This window comes from Phasianus colchicus, chromosome 1, assembly GCF_987193195.1.
Source record: "Phasianus colchicus chromosome 1, bPhaCol1.hap1.1, whole genome shotgun sequence".
In the NCBI taxonomy this organism is placed as follows: domain Eukaryota; kingdom Metazoa; phylum Chordata; class Aves; order Galliformes; family Phasianidae; genus Phasianus; species Phasianus colchicus.
Window position 1 is genome coordinate 31,476,348 of NC_143436.1, and position 19,105 is coordinate 31,495,452.

Consider the following 19,105-nt stretch of genomic DNA (forward strand, 5'->3'; position numbering starts at 1 on the left):
ATCCCATTTAGGCCCTTCTAGTTTAAGGTAGGATATTTGTGAAATGGCACAATATGTTTTTATTGTTATAGTGAATGTAAAATACTTTGAACATCTATCTTTTCATCCAAATAAGAGGAACTGAAGGTTTCAGGAACTGGATATTTACTCTTTTGAATGGTTTGGGTTTTAAGAAGTAGATTTTTAAAAGTAATTTGTTTGGAAATGAAAATATTCATGCATATTAAGGGTTGTATTTACAAGAGTTATTCATAGAGAAGATAACTATGCAGATTATTTCACTGTTGGATTGTTTGGGATCATGAAAAACTTTGAATACTGTTTTTTATATATATATATAGAAATAAAAATATAAAATAAATACGCTATCAGTCCAATCTATATAGAAATACTGGAGTTGTCTCTGTAAGTCAGCCAAGCTAGGCTGAAAACAACTTCCAGTTCAGTATCAGTGATATGCAGTGGCATTTGCTGTATCACATTAAATTCTGAGGAAACTACAAAGATAATTAACACTGTCCAACTTTCCTGGCAAAACCACGGCAGAAGCTCAGATTGGCACATCTGAAGTGGGTGTTTTGTTTCCATCCCCTTTTCATACAGCTGATGGGAGAGAGCAGAGTAGCTGCAGGACCAGGGTGGCCATGCTCATGGGAGTGGAGCTCAGTGGCTCTGCAGGGAGTACTATGGGGTGGGATCTGGGGCTGGGGCTGGGGGCTGTACCCCACCAGGTCACCACAGGACAGCAGAAGGAAGACAGGCTCACTGTGTGAAAGCAGCAGGAAAGAAGCAAGCAGGAGTACAAGGCCAAAACATTATGTGAGGTCAAAGGCAGCAAAGACCAACACCGCTTCTCTGAACAAAATTGGACTGTTCCTCTTCCTCTTCTTTGGGTCACTGCAGTGGCGATGGGAAAGCAGCAATCCGCTGCCTGTCTTGCACTGAGTCTGAGCACGCTTGCTTTATCCACTGAACAAATGCTGGCACAGCAGTGACTTTGTAAGATTCAACAAAGGATGAAACAAGTTATGAGAACCACCCCACTAAGATGAGATTCTAATAACATCACACGGACATCTCAGGACACTGTTGTATTTAGCAGAGCATGAGAATCAACATCATCCTCTCTAAGTTAAACAAATGAGAGACGGTTATTTAGTGTTCATCTGGTTTTGTTCAAGAGATAGCAAATAACTGTTCTTCAGATAACCATGTAGGGGTCTTGATTGCTTCTAGCTGCCAGAAAACAGGATTTTTCCTAACCTACTACTGTCACTTTCCATGTCATCTGAGACCTAAGTGAGGCATTCCCATTTTATACCTCTTTCATTAAGACAGTATGATTGCTTTGTTTATGCAACACATATTAGTACAGCTCAGGGAATAAAAAATTAATAGGTACTATCCAGCAGAGGGAGCACAATAACATAAAAACCCTTCAGCTGTAAGGTGGAGAACTTTTCCTATTAAAATCCACAATATTTAGCAATCCGCTTTTACTGATTCAACATACAGAGTAGAAAAATAGAATTTAAATTGAAAAATAAAAAATAAAAAGAGAGAGAGAATAGGAGGGAAGGATATCAAACAGAAGCAATAAAATGATTGCTTTCCTGGAATTTTCATTGATAATAATGGAGATATAACTTTCAGATTGAAGAACTAAGGTTTAATAAGAAAAAGATCACAGAAGTCTTCAGAAGACTAGTAACGTTTGTTTTAAAATGCTGATTTTAATTTATAGAGAAGTGGCTGCTCTGGCTGAAAGATTCGAGTGCTGCTTTCAGTTTTACTGTGCACTTCCTCTCATTTTTTATGAAGTCATCTATCAGAAATAACTGATGTACTCATTCATTTGGTTTATGTGTAATTTTCAGCATCCAATACAACAGAAATCTTACTAGATATGTTCTCTGTTCTATAACTGTTACACTTTCTACTCCAATCATGCTGAAATAACTGTGAATTAAAAAAAGAAACTAGAAGTGAGCACCTATTTTATAAGAAATAGTCATATTGTGGAGAAAGAATTATAGCGTTTTAATAGGACTCACATGCATACAGTAATTAAAGGAACAACCTAATAGTGCAAAAGTGTTGCCATCTTAAATGCAAACATTTCTCAGGGTGCATTTCATTAATATATTTATACCACAAGATTTTTTAATTAGGACATCTAAATTCTAAGCTCTGCCACTGACTGTTATTTGACCTTTGGCAATTCACAGTCTTTCTAAGAGAGTTTCTGTTATCTTTGTAATGAAAATCATATTGATTTCACAGCTGGGTAGAGTGTAACAGCAGCTTTGCCTGCTGGTAGAAAGTACCGTTGAAATAAAAACATAATTTTAAAAGGAAAGAGAGAAGAAAGAACTGGATGTTCTGATCGAAATGCTAACTACAGACAACATGAGGTAGACTATATTTGCTTTAACTTTTACATGTTTTCTAAACAAAATGCCACACGTGATGAAGACTAATTAGAATTGTGCTGTTAAGCAAACTGCTTTTATTTTCCCCCCCCCACAAACTGGCAGTAACATTAGCACTGAAACAAAATATCTGTACTGTTGAATATTGCAGATGCCAACATCCAGCAGGCTCTTAAATTTGTTGTATAATGTCCTAAAGAAATAAGGCTTATGCAAGCACATCAACTCACTATTACCCCGCTTTCCCTGGTGATTTTTCAACCTGTTGGACAATTTCAACCAAATTTAGAAGAGAGGAGATGATAGCACAGGGATAACATGGAGCTAGTGAAGACTTTTGACCATCAGATTCAGATGAGAGTGGATGAAATTTAATGGACATTCACTACCTTTGCTAGCTTCACATCGGACTGATTATTCCCAAAATAACTCCAAAAGTAGACTGAAAGCAAGACATTGCTAGAGGTTTATCATCCCTGTTAAAGACACAGCATCTTTGCCCTGACAGGACAAGCCATCCCACACGAAGTAAAGGCGTCATCTTGGGAAAGATCATTATTTCTTTTAGCATATCAAATGATTTCTTAAGCATATCAAAATTCAAACTGTTTAGCTTTTATATTTGTGTACTTCACAGCTCTTCTAGAATATTTTATTCTATTAGTCAAACATCAATTAATTTATATTTACATAGTTCTACATTAGTCATGTCGGAAGGTCACAGCGAACTTGCAAATGCAGTATAACATCCTTATAGAATTATGATGACTTCACTAAAATTATTAAAGTTGCAGTCAAAATTGCATGCATTCAAAAATGTGCTATTGGAAGTTTCTTATTGTTTATCACGAAAGCATTCTCCTGATCCTTTTTAGATATGCAAATCCAAGAAAATAATGTTTACAAGGTTTTATTGCCATTTCTCCAATTAACAAATGCAAATACCTTTCGCTGGGCCAAGGCAATCCCTCATTATCTCATGACAACGAACAAAATGTCCAGCACAGGCAGTTCCAACAGCCCTGCTCACTTTCATGTACATGCTGCTGGTGCCAGCACCTGCCGTGTGGTTAACAGGTATGAATAGCGACCAGGAGAATGAATTAACCCCAGGCACACACATGTGGGGAATTTTCTGTGATTCAGCTTTTCACTCTTTCTGGAGGCAGCTGGACAACTAGCGCCTAACACCTGCCCTCACAGACAAATTCTTTCCCAGACATGCAGATAACTGGATGTATGAGAAGATATCTCGTGTGAAATACCTGTGAGAAGAACCCTGTGTGAGAAGGATCTTAAGTATGGCATGAGCTAGCTGCAGGGATCTGGGGTTCAGAAGTTCCACTGTCCATCAGCAATCTATTTCGGACTAATGCAAAGTCCCTCCAACCTACAGGAGCCACGTGGAAAAAAACCTGCAAATGAAAGAAGCTTTGAAATCCAGAGACTTTATGTTATTATCAAGTCTCAAGTACTCAAGAGGTCAAAGGGCCTTGTGGCAAGAGGCCTAACAGACTGGAATCCAAACCATCTGTCCCATGTTTTTGTTTGTTTGCTTGTTTGTTTGGTTTGGGTTTTGTTGTTGTTGCTGTTGTTTTCTTCTGTAAAGATTGTATTTCAGGTGGACAGCAGAGAATTTAACAGCCTTTTGTCTGTTCTGCACATTAAGCATGGCTAGAGTTGGCACTGCAGTGCCCCATCTTTGTGAAAATAATCACCAAAGTGTTTCATTAAGGTGCTCCACAGCACACAGGCCTCGGGGTTTGCATGAGCACAGAATAACGGCTGAGGCACAGCTTGGCCAAAACACAGTGAACCCCAATCCAGAGCTTTACGCAAAGCCTATGCTGGCCTTCAAGATCTGTCATTCCAATGTGCACACTTTAGGGAACTGCTGCTATGCAAACACATCAGTGCTAATGCACATTAGATATACATGTTTAGTTTTAGATTTCAGTCATTTTAAACATTCACTCTAAGTTATTAGTCTCAGACTCAAGACTTGATTAAAATTTAAAGTCTTCAACTGTGGAGAATTAAGTCATTTAATCCAATTTTCTTTAAACTTGCTTCTTACTTTTGTCATTCTCATTAAGGTTCATGCAAATACGCACTATGTGCAGACAGACCAAGATACCATGTAATACATCACAGAATCACAGAATGGCCAGGGTTGGAAAGGACCTCAAGGAACATAAATCTCCAACCCCCCTGCCACATGCAGGGCCACTAACACCCATGTAATACTAGAACCAGGCTGCACAGGACCCCATCCAATCTGGCCTTCAACACTTCCAGGGACAGAGCATCCACAACCTCTCTGGGCAGACTGTTCCAGCACCTCACCACTCTCTCTGTAAAGAACTTAAAATCCCAGTACACTGAAGCAGTACTTTCAAAACACAGCTCATGTTGCCATTTAGTAATCTAGGAGAATATGGGAATGTCCCTCAGCCTACGCATGTGCTGCTGGGTTCTTCCCAAATGCCTGCATCGTGCCAGGCCTCTGTGCAGGGCAGGGAAGTCACAGCCCCCTGTGCACATGCTGTGTTGACACAACGGCTCTGCCTGTTCTGCCTCCGTGAGCAGGGTGGGTGAGGCACTTCTACCAAGCCTTTGTCACGAGGAGAGATGGTGCAACTTCCTCTGAGATTTACAGCTGTCCTCCCGCAGCCAGCGCTGCAGCTCTGCTAGGGGGCTCTGCCAGCACAGCTGCCCAGGCCCAGGTTCACGGCACCTGGCCTTAATCACAAAATCCCAGGTCCTGGGTCTTGCCCTTCTCAGGGCTTGGCAGTAACTCCATCGGGTGTCATGGGGCTTTCCTCCCCTGCCCTGGCAGTAGCAGTGTGTTGTGGGCAGGGCGTTCTTTTCCAGAAGCGATAGATATGGTATGTCCCAGCAGCACCAAGGAGCGGCGTACCAGAAATCAAACATCAGGCCGCATTTCTGAAGTCCAGCTGGCTCTGTTTCAACAGGTATAGGAACAATCATCTGAAAATCTTTAGGAATGCATTTTAAGCTGATGTCAAGGTGCGTACTCAACTTTTCAAAAGTTTTGATTACTTGCTAGGCTATGCTATCAGTACTAAATTCCAGAGAAATGTACATTTCTTTGGTTGTAAATGTTCTTACCTTTTCTTGAATGCTTTTTTTTTTTTTTCTCCTGATTGCAAAAATTCACATGAATCTGCTCTGTAAAATACAATTGTGAAAGAAAAATTACAATAAAATTCTTAGAAACAGATGAAGAGAAAGATTTTTTTACCCACAGACCATTAAGGATGCAACAAACTGAAATTCACTTATCTAGGTTAATGGCCATCATGAACCATCCGTTGCTATGAAACTGTTTAAAATCCATTGTGCCTATTCAATGTAAGGAAATGTACCTATAAAACCACTTTGAATATGTGCCTGATCTCCATTAGAGAACACGAATGCCCAGAATAGAGGTGCTAGTTTTAAAAAATGCTACAAAAATCTGTCAGGATTCTTGCTTCTTAAAACTACTTAATTTTGTGCTTCTCAATTAAAAAGTTGACTGTTTATTCAACTTGTCATTTTCAAGTGTTCTTCATACAAACATGTGTTATTAAGAGTTAAATCCACAATGAGTTTAACTACATCAACAAGTTGCTAAATGGTGCATATTCTTAGCACACAGGGCCACAGTTCACCCTTTTTTATGGACATCTAGGAACTCTTCTCTTGTTAAACTCTCAGTATTTAAACATGTTCCAAGAAATGTGCAGGTCACAGATTGAATAATATCAGTGGCAAGGTGCTATTGAGCTTGCTTTAAGCAATCGGTTTCACACAGTAGAAGCTGCACGATTTTGAGAAGTCAGGGCATCTTACTGATAAATTTAATAAACACAGCTCCCTATTACAGGGACCAGACTCTTTCCGAAAGCTGACCAGACTTATTTACAGTTAACTTCAGACAACTATACTGTGCTGAAGTCTATGGGACATGGATGCCTGCAGAAGCATAGGTTTCCAAGTCCAACAGGTTGCAGCCCTCAGCTGGTAAAGTGATGTGCACTCTGTTTGGAAAAAGGGTGATCTTTCTGGATTTCCTGGAACCTGGACAAACCATCAACTCTGACCTATACAATGCAAAGCCAACTAAGATGGAGGCTCAAATTTCCAGGTCAGGTCAGAGAAAAACACAGCCCTTTTCTTGCAACACCAAAATGCCAGGCCCCATACCAGTTCGAAGACTGTCATGTATACCGCCAATCTTGTCTGGACTGTTGTAGCACACCCACTGTATAGTCCGGATTTGGTGCCTTTGGACTTCCACCTGTCAAGCCAATGGAAGATGGAGCAAATGGGCAATATTTTCTTAGCAATGATGTCATCATAGCAGCTCAGAAACAGTGGGTCACCTCCACCAGTGCAGATTTTGACAAGCATAGCATGCAGGCTCTTGTATGCAGCCGATGAAAATGCACAGCTAATGGTGGTGACTGTATTGAGAAAGAGTGTTTCGTAGATAACAATTTGCTCTACCAAATAGTCTTATTGTGCTCTTTGTATCCATTGTGGTTTCCATGGAAATAAATACAAGGCATTACTTTTGGAGCAACCTATGTACTTAGAACAATTGAATCAACATTCTGTGATATCCTGCAGTAGAAGTACTATGCCCCAGTCATTTTACAGAAATGTAAGCAAACTGCAATAAAGTTATAACGCGAGATGCAAAAAATTAAGGTTGCAGAACTAAACAAATGGATTCAAAGCTCAGTGTTAGGAGTATCTGTTGGAGAACAGTTTTTTACAAGTCTGGAGCCAACCTCTGCAGCCCAACCATTTGATTCTGGATGATTCAGACACAAAGCTGTAATAGGAATATCTCTGAAATGTCTAGATTTTCTCTCATTTTTTTTTAATGGATTTCACATGGTACATACAATTTTTTTGAGAACTAAAGTGCTACTTCTAATACTTCCAGTTAAGTGAAATATTTGAAACAGAAGAAATGATAATATAAAATCTAAAACTATATTTAGTATTCTGAATACAATTAGGGCAATTTTATTCAATTGATTTCTGAAGTTCCCACATGAGTGATCTACAGTGATATCATTCAGTACAACAGTAACAGGTGCTGAAAAAGTAATTTTAAACAAATGAATTTTATCACATTACATGTTTTTCCCCTATTATAGCCAACTTTCCAAGTGCTTCTGCACAATTATCTAAATGAAGGTATATCAAAAAGTACTTTATTCCAAGATGTATTTCCATTTTTCATTACAAGATCACAGAACTAACAGCATTGTTTACTCTCTTTTCCAGAGAAGGATTTTATCAGTGCTTGAAGACGATAAGAACATAAGAAGAATACAGGAATCCTATCTTTTAACTTACAGTTTTACTACTAGAATATATAGTAGAGCTAGGAAGAATCTTGTAAGACACCTAATCCATCCTTTTTCCTGCAGGAAGCAGTTATTCAAGTACTCTGATCTTACAGATCTCCAATGGAGACAGAAACTCCAAAAGCTTGCCAAGCAATCTATTCCCTATCCTTGCCATTAAAGTTTTTTGAAATTTCTAAAATAAATCTTTCTGGCTGTAATTTAAGCCTATTACTTCTCGTTCTATCAAACACAGGCAAAAGAAATAGATTGTTCTCTTCCTCCTTGCAGCAACCTCTTGTGTAATACTATCTTCGCTCTCTCTTCTCTGTGTCAAACTAAACTAGCATAATTTTTTTTTTCTTTCTTTTAGGTTATAATTTCTACACTTGTCACTGTTCTCTGGACTGTCTCCAGCTGATTCACTTCATTCTTACTGTGGTATCTAAAACTGGGCATGGTATTCTAATTCACTATGAAATTAAGATTTGCTTATCCCACATTTCATCTGATTATTTAAATAATGAAGCTGATTATCTCCCAGGAGAAGGATACCAAAGCTGTCATTCTAGCACATACTAATTGTCCTGCTGGAAACAAAAGTTGTGAGTTAGATTAATTAAAACACAGTTCAGTTAATATCAATCTAAAGAAATTTGATTTCCTTTGGAATTGTGTCTTAAGACTTACTGATTTAATATCATAGGAAGCACACACTCTAAATCAGGTTTCCTTTGATCACAGTATTTATATGGACTTTCTGGTGTCCAATAAGAAAGACCATACAAAGTCTTTCCCTCAGTGGGGTTTACATGCCTAAGAGCATATATACAAACACATTAAAACAAGAGCAGGGAAGCTTCCTGTGTAAGAGCCTCTGGATGACAGCTGGAGTAGACAGCTAAAGAGGAAGAGGAGGAGACAGAGGTTGGGCCAAGTCGGGTTGGTGTGGTTTTAACAGCAGGTTCCGTGTTGTGCTGTGATTTTATGGCTAGTTCTGCTGCAACTGAGAAAACAGCTCCCAGCATAAGCCCACCATCAGCTACTCTACACAGTCTCTAGAAACTTTGCATCTGTGAGAGCTTTACTTGCGGTGCATGGTTGAAACTGGTCACATGCTATTTTCGGGGGGTGGCGGAGTTGGACACATACAGATGTATAAACAGCATGATTTCACAAGCCTTTACTTCTTTAAGAAACAGGCTAAATAGTTTCCTCACTACTTGTGAGCTGTGTAAACAACACCTTTTTATATACTACCTTGCTATATTGATTTTAGATCCCCCGCTTAATTAAAGCATATTAAAGCTTTAAACAAGATGTTCAGGTGAAAACATCTCTATACTCTTTCTTTTTTTCTGTACTCCTTCATTTAACTGCTCTACTCTTTTCCCAAGAGAAAACATGCTTTTGAGAGCTGGATCCTGACATTCAACACATTGTCATTTATTTAGTTCTTACAGTGATTCAATAACAAAATTCCATCATACTTAGGTGGAGTCACTCAAGAACTACTTAGCATATTCATGACACAAGGCTGCTCTGTTCATTAATTCCTAGAGGAGTACTGCTTGTGTCACTAGTGACGATACCAATTGCACTGCAAAGAGTTATGATGTGACTCTAAGATTTCAGTCATGAATAAATAAGAGGGTACTGGTATTTCCATTTGCCTAAAATTTAAAAACTTCTCTAGCAGACATTTTATACAATCACGATGAGTAGATGCATTCCTCTGGTATTCAGGTTAAACTGAATACTGAAGATCTCAGGAACAATACCAAAAAAGCTCAGCAGCACCTGAGCCTTAAGAATCTGCCTCAATTTATTGAGGAAATGTCTTATTTGCTTATAGTTACTCTGACAGCTTTGATATGAAGGGTGTTGACATGGTCTACTTCAAGCATCTGTCTTCATTATTATGTATCACCTCTTCAAAGAACTCTGCTTTTTTTAAGTGATCATACAGAAACTTCAGAGGCTATTCCTACCAACAACTCTCCAACACAGAGTGCCTAACACGGCTTCCCCTTCCTTCTCTCACTGGTGAATTAGATACTAAAAGTACAGTACATATTTCCACCAGTGAAGGATAGAGGAAAGGAGACAAAATATCACGAAGAGATTCTCTATGGAGCAAGCGGTGAGTGATCTGACAAGTTGGCTGCTAACCGAAGACCTGAAACAAGGCTACTAGGGCAGGAGATTGGAGCAGGTAGAAGGATGTGAGTAAAGGAGAAAAGAGGAAGTCAGCTTGGTTTGGCTAGAGAAGATCAGAGATAAAGACTGTGATGATACTGGTGGAAACAGAAGTGTCTGTAAAGAGGACTGGAGCCTTCTGCTTGTAGGACAAGGATGTACTATGGAAAGAGAGAAAGAAGAAAAGAAAGAAAGAGAGAGAGAGGGAAAAAAAAAAAGAGAAACATAAAGAGAGGAAGAGAGAGATTAAAGTCCATATGAATATCCTGGGAAAAAAAAATTAGGACTGGCTAATTGAGGAGAATGTGAATAGGACAGAGAGTCACAGACAGCTATTAGAATAGACTAGAAAAAGTTGGGAAAGATGGGACAGATTAAGATACAGTTGGTGGAAAAGCATATATAAATAGTGTCTCAGCCCCAAGACTTATGTATTGTCAGTAAATGCATGTCTCACCAAAACTGAAGCTCACCAGGTGAAGATAATATCCTGCAGTTATTATTTATCTCATTAGGTCCAGCTAGCAGGGTTGTGGTACAGCCACAGACAGCACAGCAAGGAAAAGCTAGTTTGCTGTAAGAATTTCTCTCCTTTCAATAGCTCTTTTTCAGATGTGCAGTCAAAGCTTCTGGGGTTAGAGGATCTTTTTCAGTAATACCTGTGATAATTTCTGTTTGACATCTAGATTTGATAATGGATGCACTATTGGTAGTCACAATTAAAATTGATTACAGCTCTCCTGCTTGAATTTTACTTCAGTTTTTATACACTGGCACTTGCAATGCCTTTTTTTCCAGTATAATAGTTTTCCCATAACATTATTCACTTGGTGTAAGCAAGTTGCTGTCTTTGTCGGCATCGGTGGACAAGGGAAAGGCGACCGATGTCATTTACCTGGACTTGAGCAAGGCCTTTGACATGGTTCCCCACCACATCCTTATCTCCAAACTGGAGGGATGTGGATTTGATGGGTGGACCACTCGATGGATAAGAAACTGGTTGAAAGGCCGCAGACAGAGGATTGTCATCAATGGCTCTATGTCCAGGTGGAGGCTGGTAACGAGCGGTGTCCCCCAGGGGTCTGTCTTGGGACCGGTGCTCTTTAACATCTTTATCAGTGACATCGATGATGGAATCGAGTGCACCCTCAGCAAGTTTGCTGACGACACCAAGCTGAGTGGTGTGGTTGACACAGTTGAAGGACGGGATGCCATTCAGAGGGACCTCGAGAGGCTAGAAAGGTGGGCCCAGGTGAACCTGATGAGGTTCAACACGGCAAAGTGCAGAGTTTTGCACTTGGGCCGGAGGAATCCCAGGCATCCCTACAGACTGGAGGGAGCGGTCCTTGAGAGCAGCCCTGTGGAGAAGGACCTGGGGGTCTTGGTAGATGAAAAACTTAACATGAGCCAGCAGTGTGCCCTTGCGGCTCGGAAGGCAAATGGGATCCTGGGCTCCATCAAAAGAGGGGTGGCCAGCAGGGACAGGGAGGTGATTGTTCTCCTCTACTCTGCTCTTGTGAGGCCCCATCTGGAATACTGCGTCCAGGTCTGGAGCTCCCAGTACAAGAAAGACAGGGAGCTGTTGGAGAGGGTCCAGAGGAGGGCCACGAAGATGATCAGGGGACTGGAGCACCTCCCCTATGAGGACAGGCTGAAAGAGCTGGGCTAAAAAAGCCCAGCTCTTTCAGCCTGGAGAAAGGAAGGCTGCGGGGTGACCTCATTGCAGCCTTTCAGTACCTAAAGGGAGCCTACAAGCAGGAGGGGAATCAACTCTTTGAAAGGGTGAGTGACAGCAGGACAAGGGGAAATGGTTTTAAGCTGAGGGAAGGGAGATTTAGGTTGGATGTCAGGGGGAAATTCTTTACAGAGAGAGTGGTGAGGTACTGGAACAGGCTGCCCAGGGAGGTTGTGGATGCCCCGTCCCTGGAAGTGTTCAAGGCCAGATTGGATGGGGCCCTGGGCAGTCTGGTCTAGCATTAGGTGGGATGGTTGGTGTCCCTGCGTGTGGCAGGGGGGTTGGAGATTCATGATCCTTGAGGTCCCTTCCAACCCTGGCAATTCTGTGATTCTGTGATTCATAAAATTAATTCCCTAAGGATACAGACAGGCAGTCAGCAAAGAAGATGCATCTTCTCTCCCATGACATTTTTTTCTAGATTTCATATTTATTTCTGGAAATGGAAACTAATTCCTAACGTAGACAAAACTGTGGACAAAGAACCTCTGCAGTTTTGCTTAAATCATGGGAACAAATTGTTTTAATGAAATAACCTTTAATATGCATATGTGCATATGTAGTACAGCTCAAGAAAACATGGGACAAATCATCAATATTTGTGTTTTACTGAATGACACAGCATAAACAATATGGACTGTTTACTTATTACAGAACCCAACTTAAGGGCACTATACAACATTTTTCAAATTGTAGTTAGCTAATGGCCAGGGAAGAGACTCGTCACAGGTGCAAAACCAGATTATAGAATTCACACAACGGAAAAAAAAATCTTTGCAAGTGTAAAAACTGTTTTAGGTTGTTATTCTGGGCACAATGCTGAGATACCACACATTTTTGCTATTTGGCATCAGCTCTTGGACATTCAAAGGCACTACATAAGCTCACCAGTTGAGAGAACCACTGGCACTAGATTCCTTGCATCCCTGTGAACTTAAAATTTTGCTACAAGGCAAGGAATCCTAGCCTTATGATTTTGACACAGCTTTGAAATCTTATAGCTCATCCTTTAAGCATGAATGAGATTCCCACAACAGGACGTTCCCTCCCTGCCTCATCTGCGGGGGTGAATCATTCCTCAAGAACAACCACTCAGCCAGTGCTTTGGCAAAGGGAGCTGGAGCATTTGGCACTAGCCAGGATACGCTCCCCCGCACACCCCAGTGGCACAGCAATTAGGAAACTCCCCTGGAATGCAGCCATTCCCCACCAGCTTGCTCAAGGAGCTTCCTGATCAGAGGTTTCTGTGAAATTCACTCCCACTTCTCTTCCCACACCGCTAAGGAAACCTCAGCAGCTCACGTGGGGTCACACCTTCCTTCAGGCAGAGGGCACCCAGGATTACACAGAGGGATGCGGATCAAGGGAAGAAACAACTGGGGTTTTGAGGATTTCAGTCTTGGAGTAAGTGGGGGAAGAGCATTCTTCTCATGTCATGATACCTGAGACATCTTAAGAAAGAAATATAAGTTCCTATCCAGATGTCACACTCCAGAGTTGATTAACAAAAAACTACAGAATACCAATTCCCTAAATTTCATGCTGTTACTAATTTCTTCCTCAATTTACGCAAAGTAAACAATAGTCAGTGAAGGATATCAGCTCGTACTGCCTCTGCATACTTATGGCACCCTGTCAATCTGAAAATAAAGCCTTTAAGGATTACCCCATCTGTGATGAAAAGTGGTATTGGTGGTACTTGCTTATAAGGATCTACAAACTACCAGCCAATGCTCTGGAGCATCTATTCTGTCATCATTTACCCCCAGCTGCCAGCAGCCCATTAGGGAAGATGTGGAATTAGGCATTAAAAACTAACCCAATTGAGATGAAGGAAAACACATAAAAAGGCACAGTGTTTGGAGGAAATGACAGAGTAAAAGCCACAGGTCTTAGAAGATCAGGATTGCTTCACCCTTTCCTATTAATGTTGATCCATCAGACTTAAATTTCCTCTCTCTATCTAAAGCACATCCACAGCATCAACCCAACTGTTAGACGTTTCTCTTTCTTCTTGAGAAGCATGGAGATAGGAGGTCCAGAACAGTAAGATGTCTCTCATTTACCAGCAAAAAAGTTCACATCCTAGACAGAATTTAACACACATTATATAATTATGTTGAATCCAAATTTCTATCTGATAATACATGGCACACTTCTTAGAACATTTAGAAGCACTGCATTCTGGAAAGCTTCAAAAAGTACCCAAACCCTACGGAACTAAAATAGTGTAGCCGGATGCTAGTTTACAGATACTCATATTAGACATGAAATGATTCAGACCTAAGTAACTGGAAGTATATCCAGTCTAATTGGTTTTTGTTTGTTTGTTTGCTTCTTTGTTTTAGAAACAGGCATTCAATACAATTTAAAAGTTCTGGAGCTATTTAGAAAGTAAGCCTTCTAAAGTGTAAATATGCTTTTTATTAAAGTCAGTTTTTCAGAAAAAATAACACCAAAGGAATGTATTGCGTTTAAATGATGAAAGCACCAGACACTCATGTATGGAGTATGAAGAGTTCCTGTGTAGGAAGACTTCATGCAGGCAGCTGCCAGTAATTTACAGCTATCTCCATGAGGCCCAGACTGCACTGGTCACAATTGCAACTGCAATGCAAACTGTAACACCAACCTGTTCTTATTGTTTCAATCCACTCTGAAACAAATGAGCAAAAACATCTAGGGAATGTAATGGTAGAATCCATCTCATCCAGCTTGACATATCTAGATCAATGGAGTCTAGAGAGTGATTCATCTGACTAAATGTAGATGCCTGCTTTAAAATTAGTTGACTCATTTTCTGGACAGTATAGATCCTCATTGACTATGACTCCGGGCCTATCAGCTGCCTTTACTCACTCTAAAACAAGAGAGGAATTCAATGGGTTTGACTGAAGGCTAGGGATATTTCAGGACATGATCAAGTAAACTAGTAGCAAATACAGACTATCTTCCAGTTCTCATTGTAGAGGAACTATTGATGAACTTACAGAGACATCACCAGGGCAGAAATTATAGGGAGACTGTGTGCTCAAAACAGGCATTAAGTAAAAATAGAAGGAAAGTTGGAAAGGAAAGATTAGGGTTTTTTAAATCTCCAGTAAGCATAGTGCTATTTTTTTTTTTTTTTTTTTTTTTTTACAATGATGTTTTTACACTTGGCCTTTATGAATATTCACCATGAACCAACAATGTATTTTTATGCAGTCAAAGTCTTGGCACATGAGGAAGATCATCTGTTTGAACGTTTTCAGATTGTATCACAGGCTTTAAATTACAGCTTAAAAAACATGCAGATGTTGAATTTTCAAAGATATTTAAACAAATTATTTTTCTTAACTATGAGAAAAGAAACTCATTAGTTAAATCTTCTTTTGTACAAGCATATTCTTGCAATCAGCATATGAGTGACGCTTTTACTAGATGCATTGAAACTGTTATGGTTTTTTTAGATCATAGACACTCTTCCAAAGCAAAACTGAGCAGCCACAGATTTTTTCTTACCAAGCATAATATAATTTAATCCAAGTGTTGAAAGCTGATAAATATTTTCTTCTTTGCCCACTTGGAAAATCCCATTTTCCCCTTCCCAATATTTCTAATCAAATATAAGCTAGTGTGTGGATTTGTTAAACATACTACTGAGGAAAGAAGAAGAGAGTTTATACTCTGTTGTCACAAAAACAGAACCTATTTTTAATCAAACTAATGATGCAATGCTAAATTTAAGACAAAATCCAAGTAATGTTTTCTAGATATCAAAGGTTAAAAATACGCTGGACATTTTTCTTTATGGTAAGGGTTGTAATTATCCACTTCCTTATATTCATCCTGTTATCTATAGCTGTGGAAACTGTTGCCACATTAGAGATCTGTCTCTATTTTGCTAAACTACCCATGATTACACAAGGATAAAGAAAAATCACATAGTCCATTCAAACACGTATCATCTACATTAAATTTTTAGTGGGAAATGAAATAGATTAATACTGTTTCTTATAAAATGTATTTGATCACAATCATAAGGAGATAGCTGGCATTTTCTTCCAACCATTGTTTAGGATGTGCACACCTTTTAACAGCAAGTTAATAATAACCTGACTGCTACGTGCCAGCTTTTCACTTTATGCAATTTTTGTAATGTACAGCTCCATGTACCTCGGCAGACCATTTTCTGCGCAGCAATATCACATTCTTGTATAGTTTTGCTCATACTGAAGTTGAGTGTTAGGAACACAGGAATTAACACCAGTGAATTGATCTAATTCTAAATAGGTGTCACTTGCAGTCCCGCACACTAGCTATCAACAGACAATTATGTGTTAACTATTACATAGATAAGAAATCCACAAAGGAAAACAGCAATTTGCAGACAACAGGGCTACTCCAAACCATCTGCCACTTTCTACTATCTTCAATCTCATCTGAAGGCAATAGGAAGAACTTCCCTCAAACTAATCCCAATTAACCATCCTCTTAGGTTGTTATATCTTCGGTTGAGAAGCATGAACTCTTTCAATGTAGAGCCATGTTTTTCAAATTCCGTTATTATGAACCACATTCAAAAATAGATTCAGGCTGGTTTTATGGTTCTACATTGAAACACAGTTTTCAAAATCAAATTTCAGCTTTCCCCTTTTGGCACTGAAATGTGGAGGTGCCTCACCTTTGACACTCAATCTCTCTGGTGGCACAGAGATCTTAACAGATCTGCAATGGCAAACAGTTGCCATCTGCTCTCTGACTTGTCCCTCTGATGGACAGGTTTGAAGTGATCTCGAGAGGTCATCCAATCCACTTTCTCATTCAAAGTGCCTTCAACTAAAACAAGTTGCTCAGCTAGGTTTTGCGTTGTTCCAAGGATGTAGGCTCCGCATCTACTGAAAACCTGTACCACCATGTCAATGCCTTCATGGTGAAAATATATTTCCTGCAGAACTTCTGGTGTTGCAGCTTGTCTCCATTGACTCTTCCTAATATCGTACATCCAGAAAAGTCTAGGTCTCTTCTCTATAATCCCCCTAACACCTCTCCTCATATACTTATGCTCCAGCCTGTGTGACATTGGTGACATTGTGCAGCATTCACACAAGCACATCAACATCTTCTCTGTACTGGGTAACCAAAACCATTTACCCTGAAGTTGTTTCACAAGTACCAAATATAAGGGAGTCATTACTTCTGCCGACCTGCTGTTATCCATCTTGCTAGCACTGTGGAGGGTATGCTTCACCTTGTTTACTCCAACTGCTGACTTGTGTTCACCATGTCCACAAGGTTCTTTTCTGCTCAAGTCAGTTAACCTCCAGCTTGTGCAGCTGCAAGGGTTATTCCATGCCCAACATGACATTTTTGCCTTTGCTAAGCTTGGTGAGGCTCCTGGAAACCCATTCCTCTAGCTTGTCTTCATCCCTACAGACAACATCCCTCCAGCACATCAAATGCTCCCCTATGAGATGGTATCATCCATGCATTTGCTGACAGTGTACTCTCTTCCATAATCCAGATCATTAACAGTGAAGGCATCAAACAGAATCAGTTCCTGAGGGGGACTGCCACGAGCAACCGTCAGCTGAAATTTGTACTGCTGATCACAACCACATATAGCCTGGTGGTTCAGTTTTCCATCCACTTTATCATTCCCTTCTCCTGTCCATATCTCATCATTTTGGCTATTAGAATACTATCAAAGTCCACAGGAAAAGCTTTGCTACAGTCAAGATGAACAATATTCACAATCCTTCCTTGTTCATCTTACCTTGGAAGTCAATCAGGTTGATCAGGAACACTGCCTTTTTGCAAATGCAGGCTGCCTGTATCTAATCATGTTCTTGGCCTTCATAAGCTCAGAAATGGTTTTCAGGAGGAAATCTTCCAGGAGATTGAGGTTAAACTGCTTAGACTACAGTTTCTTGGATTTTCTCTCTCAACTGTCTTGAAGATGAGTAGTTGGCCTTTTTTCTTCTGTCTATCAGGGACCACCTCAGTCACTGTAACTGCCAAAGACGATGGTTAACAGACTCACAGCAGCATGGGTTGGCTTCTTTAGCACCCCTGGATGTATCCTATTTATTCACATGACTTGTTTACGTCCAGTTGACTGGACCCCTTCTCTGCTGTGGTTATGGCTTTAATCCCACAGATTCTACTATTAGAATTATGGTTAATTCTTACCAGTGAAACAAAATGGAACAGTAGGCAGAAAAGGCATTGAACATTTTACCCATCTCAATACCTTTTGTTTCTGAGTCCCCCTGACAGAGTACTTGGCTCACTTTTTCCTTAGGCTTTTTGCTACCACTTAAGCCCCTTCTGTTGCCTTTCACATCCTCTGCTATTGCAACACCAGCTGAGTTTTGGCTTTCCTAATTCCCACCTTGCAGACTTGGGCAATATCTGTATATTCTATACAGGTAGTCTTTGTACCGCTTCTTCCTTTTAAATAGTCCTCTTTTGTGTTTGAAGTCATTCAAGTGTCATGTTCATTCATATCAGCCTTGTACCACATTTCTTAAACATTCTATGATTTGGAATGATCACTTCTATGTTCTGAGGAGACTGCTCTTAAAGATCAATTAGTTGTCCCATGACTCCTTGACTCCAGGGCAGTCTCCCTACCAAGCAGATTCTGAACAAGCTGAAATTTGCTCCCGAGAATTCCAGGCTTCCAATTATACCATTTGCTGTGCTCGCTTCTGTGAGAACACAGCCAAAACTTCCCTCAGTCTTCACATCCCCAGTTTGTTCACAAGTAAAAAGTTCAGCAGAGCACCTCCCCTACATGGCTCACCAATCATTTCTGTCAATAAACTGTCATTGAATTTTTTTTTGCACTTAACCCATGCTTCAAGGAGAAATGTGATATCGAGTCATAAAGGTTGGAAAAGACCTCTACCATCATCAGGTGCAACTGTCAACCCATCACCAGTGTGCCCACTAAACCACATTTCTCAGTGCCACGTAAGTGTCTTTGGTTATCCTTTGTTTGCAACAAGATTCTGGGTGAGACAGATCTTATGTTCAGGTTCAAAATCCGTGACTGAGAGAAAGGCAGAAACTTGCAGCACCTGCCACATCAGGCCTTGGTATTATCTTCATCACCTTTGATAAAGTTAGGAACAAAAAGGGAGTCTAAGGAAAACTCAGGTTGTTGGTGCTAGCTATGGAGATGAGCAGAACAGTCCTATGTTGAATCTTACCCACTCATCAGTGTCCAAGAACATGTAGTACTCCAAGGCTGAACAGTACCAGATGAGAAAGGATGCATGTTTGAAATCTCTCCAAGCAGGAAATTATCAGGTGAAACAGCGCTGGAGGTGACATCCTTCTGCCCTATTTCACTTTCCAATGAGCTACCTTGGTAATCTCAT

At 40.1% G+C, this 19,105-nt stretch overlaps 1 protein-coding gene across 1 annotated transcript in view; it reads right to left on the reverse strand.

The window, feature by feature from the left end:
* The window catches only part of LOC116226637 (uncharacterized), a 49,393-nt gene that overhangs the window by 15,374 nt on the left and 14,914 nt on the right, over window positions 1-19,105 (reverse strand). The window contains exons 3-4 of the mRNA XM_090136332.1: window positions 6,645-6,738; window positions 5,565-5,624 (exon numbers count right to left, since the gene is read on the reverse strand). Of these exons, the coding sequence (XP_089992458.1) occupies window positions 5,565-5,624; window positions 6,645-6,738 (154 nt within the window). The remainder of the gene's footprint in view (window positions 1-5,564; window positions 5,625-6,644; window positions 6,739-19,105) is intronic.